General features: G+C 44.9%; 1 protein-coding gene across 1 annotated transcript in view; it reads left to right on the top strand.

Annotated features, from left to right (window-relative positions):
* Position 1: 1 nt before the first annotated feature.
* The window catches only part of CSUI_010908 (ubiquitin-conjugating enzyme subfamily protein), a 4,839-nt gene continuing 534 nt past the window's right edge, over positions 2-4,306 (top strand). Inside the window, exons 1-5 of the mRNA XM_068071009.1 lie at positions 2-460; positions 1,571-1,790; positions 2,424-2,527; positions 3,288-3,505; positions 4,235-4,286. Of these exons, the coding sequence (XP_067917015.1) occupies positions 1,767-1,790; positions 2,424-2,527; positions 3,288-3,505; positions 4,235-4,286 (398 nt within the window). The 5' untranslated portion in view covers positions 2-460; positions 1,571-1,766. The remainder of the gene's footprint in view (positions 461-1,570; positions 1,791-2,423; positions 2,528-3,287; positions 3,506-4,234; positions 4,287-4,306) is intronic.

Below are 4,306 nucleotides of genomic sequence, written 5' to 3'. Positions count from 1 at the left end.
TCCTGGTTGGTCAGAATCGCGGCAGAATCGAACGAACTCCGGATGGACACACACAGACATTTCAAACAAACAGACATTTCAATCTGTTCCTTCCGGCCTTTCATTGTTTAGGGAATTAGCCGCGATTCTGACCAACCAGGAAACGTCGTGGAGGGCTTCTTCTGTTTTATCATCTGTGTTCGAGGTTGATGGCCTTCATTCGTTTCGTTTTACCGTGTAGGTTGATTAGGGAGGAGGTACCTCCAAACAAGGACCAGTCACCGGGGTCGATAGGATTCTCGCCTTTTATACGACAACAAGGAAAAAGCAGGCAGCAATTTCTCTCTTTAGCGGCGGTATCATCACAACAGCATCAGTTTTGTGGCGTCTGTTGGTTTCCGTGGAAGTTTCTTCCTTCTTCTTCCTCGTCTTCTTTCCTTGAAAACTCCTTCTGGAGGTGTCTCCCCAAGACTTCCCCGTGGTTAGTTGTTCCTTTCCTCCGTTTATGCTCTCCTGTGTGCCGTCATTTCTTCCTGTTTCTTGATGTCTTTGTCTTCTTTTGTTTGCTTGTCATCAAGAGGTTGTCGAAAGTTGGGATTTCTTTAGAGTTTTCTTCTTTTCGCGAAAGTAACACGTTCTCTGACGTCTAGCTCGTTGTCAACCATAGATTTCTTCTGTTTCGGCGTGTCAGTGAGTGTGACTCTCTCGCGATTCATTTCCTGTGAGTTTAGGGTTCTTACTTTGGTCGTTGAAAAATCGATTCTTCAGTCCTCTGTCTCCGTACTTTCTTCTTCTTGCTTTGCTTGCATTTCCTTCAAGCAACTGCCGATCTGTGTTCCGTCCCGTCTTCTTGTGAGAAAGTCTTTCTTTCTCGTTGTAGGGCAACTACTAGTACTACTACTCACTCGTAGAAGCATTGATAGTGTACGTTCATTCTTCAGTAGTCATATGGAAACACGTGCTACTATCTTTCAGATTGCCACGAAGGGGAATTCGGTGCTCCTTTCGTTAAGATCTCTCATCGATTTGTCCGGCCACTCACTCATTTGGAGGGGTCTCGTCTCCGTTTTTTTTCTCAGTGGAATGGCTTGTAGCTTCGCTGTATTCTTTCGGCAGTTGCATAAACATCCGTGAAAGCAGTGAGGCAGATTCTCTTTTTTCCTGTTTGGGGTCTTTCCGCTCTTTGCTGTTGTCTACGGCTTTTTCCCTCCGTGTCTGCATGCCCCTCTTCAGATGTCGTCTTCTCGTGTTATGCTCTCCGCGGTGGTTATTTGTGTGTTCCTATGAGCTCTTCTTCATGTGTAGATTTGTATCGTATAATCTCCATGTAGTCACTCTCTTGAAGTTTGTCCCTGCTTTCTGTCTTTTCTCATCCTCTTGGCTCTGATTCGTCGGTTTTGGTGAAAGGCCACCATCCATCAGTCGGCTGTGTTACTTCGTGGGTCGGATGAGTGATTTCTGTATCTAACTCATCTCCTTTCAACGCTTTCTAGTGTTTCTCACATCCTTTGTCCTTTCATCCTTTAGTAGAAAGGATTTCATTCATGTCCTCTCGTTGTCTGGACGCTTCTGTCTTTCTTTCTTTCTTCAGGATAAAGAGGAAAAGAAGTGGCGCGCGGAGCGGCACGTTTAACAGAAGACTTGGAGAAGAGGAATTGTCTCAAGAAGGGGGTTCTTCTTGTCGTATCGTCAGTAGTAGTACCAGATAGCAGCAGGAGTCAATAGAGGATAAACTCCTCTCTTCTCAAAGTTAAGGTTACAAAGAATAGACACAAACATTCGTCAACATGGCGCTTAAAAGGATAAACAAAGTAAGTTGCTTGCATGCAGTGAGAAGGGGAGGGACTGTGAGCTCATCGCCAAGACTCTCAGTAGTGATGTGCCTCTGCTGTCATCTCTTTCTGTATGTACATTGAAGAAGATTATTCTCTGTCTCTGTTTCTTTCTTTCTATCGTACAGTAGAAGAAGTACGAGACAGCTCGTTTTCTCTGTTGGTTGCTTTTCTAGGAGAGGTATACTTGTTGAACCGCTGACGTGAGAAGCTTTGGGTGTCTATACACTGCTGGCATACGGATGGATGCAGACAGGTGTGAAGAGCAGAGAGAGCACCTCGTGTGAAAAAGTCCCGTGTGTCACAGGTGGAGCCAAGTGTCTCTTCATGAATTGCCGGTCTGCGGGGCATCGTCATTTCCAACGTGGTGTATAGCTAGGTAGCTAGCTACGTGTGAGAGGAGAGACAACACAGATGGACAGGTAGATGGCTTTCTCTGCGATAGTTGCGCCTGCATGCAAACATACATCAATGGGTATGGAATGTGGCTCTCTCTTTGATACGGAACTCATCAAGCCCAGGGGGGTGGATGGGTTTTTTGCTTCTCTTTTCTGTCTCGGTATTCATTCCTTCATTCCTCTTTGTGGATGTCTTTTTCAAAATGGCATGCAGGAGTTGAATGACTTAAGCAAAGACCCACCGACCAACTGTTCAGCAGGGCCTGTAGGAGATGATATGTTCCACTGGCAGGCGACCATCATGGGTCCTGAAGATAGGTAGGCATCATACACAACTACTACTACCACTACTACGAGTCCTCTTTCGACTTCTTGCTGTTGGTGTTACGGCTGGAGGGGGACTATGGTGAAGTTGTTAGAGGTGGGTAGCAACGATGAGGGAGGAGACGATTGTGAGACACGTGACTTTTTCTATTTTTTAAGCAGGGATGAAGTGTACATACACTGGAAAGGATATGATAGACTACAGTGAGAAAGAAGTAGAGGAGAGACTTTACAACGAAGATATGGATGGAAAATTCATCGTCTCCCCTCCTATCCAAGGAATTACCTTCAGTAGAGAAGACGGAGATCGTCTACATCTATCCGGTCTTCGAAGGGGAAAGTCATTATCCATCATCTTCGTGTCTAGTTAGCTAGCTAGCTAGTCCATAGCAACAACACATGCGTCTGCCTTCTTCAACATAAGGTTTGTGGTCCATTCCTTCGGTCTGGCAACCTCCATGGTGCCGCTGTCGTGTAGATCGTACGGCTGTATCTGTTCTTTCCTACATACTTAAGACAAAAACATTTCAATCGTTCTTCTTCTAACTTTCTGTTTCTCATTCTCTCTCTTCCTGTCTTCTATCATTCTCTCGTGTATTCGAGATTCCTCCTTCCTCCTGTATCATCATGTATATGTGTGTACAAACATATATACATACAAACCTATATATACATACATATATACCTATATATGAATACATCCATACCTCTCCATACATGGAGATCCGTTGTGTGGATGGTGTCGTCTATGCAGCCCATACAGCGGGGGAGTGTTTTTCTTAAACATTCACTTTCCGAGTGACTATCCCTTCAAGCCTCCCAAGGTCAACTTCACAACGAAGATCTACCACCCGAACATAAACAGCCAAGGTGCCATCTGTCTAGATATTCTCAAAGATCAATGGAGCCCGGCTCTAACCATATCAAAGGTTCTTCTCTCCATTTCATCTCTCCTTACAGATCCTAACCCAGGTATGCAAACAGATCTCTCTCTCTTTCTCTTTCTCACGCTACCTTCCATCTATTATAGCTCTCTCTCTGCTGTTCTTTCGTATGTAACACTACACGTGCTACTTCTGTTGTGTGGTGTGTCTCTGCCTCTCTGGACTGGCGGTGTCTCTGGTTGCTTGTCTCTTGGTTAGATGTAGAGAGAGAAACAGGTGTCTTGGTACGTACTCTTCGCCTTTTTTTTTTTTTTGCTATGCATGCACTCCATACATACGAATGCATGGCATGGGCTGATCTTGTGACGTTGAGGGTTCGTGCTGGTAGTTGCGGGGGTGAGAGAAGTGTGTTTAGAGAAGTGAAAGAAACGATCTTTCTGTTTCTCTCTGTCTGTTTGTCTCGCACTTTTTCTCAAGGAGGTACTTAACTCTTTCAACACTAGATAGGTCTTCAGTGCTTGTGTTGAAGTGTGTGCATGCATGCAGATCATTCGTCGTAGATGTAGTCTCTTTCTTCCATGTTTCCGTGAATGGTGTGTGTATTTGGTGTAAGGTGTGTGTGTGTCTTCTTCACACATCATAGCATAGATAGGTGGTACATGTATATCAGTATCTCTGCCTCCCTATGTAGATAGATGTACGTACATACGTATGTAGAGCGTGATGAAGGGTGTCTCTCTCTTGGTAGAGTGTCTCTTGTTGTATTGATATATCTACCAGTGGGTGTATGTCTCTCTCTTTCTATGTGTGTGTGTAGATGATCCGTTGGTGCCTGAAATAGCCCACCTCTACAAGTCCGACCGCATGCGGTATGATCAAACAGCGAGGG

Source organism: Cystoisospora suis (assembly GCF_002600585.1).
Source record: "Cystoisospora suis strain Wien I chromosome Unknown contig_8833, whole genome shotgun sequence".
NCBI lineage: Eukaryota > Apicomplexa > Conoidasida > Eucoccidiorida > Sarcocystidae > Cystoisospora > Cystoisospora suis.
The sequence above is the reverse complement of the archived record's forward strand: the minus strand, read 5'-3'. Positions and strand labels throughout refer to the sequence as shown.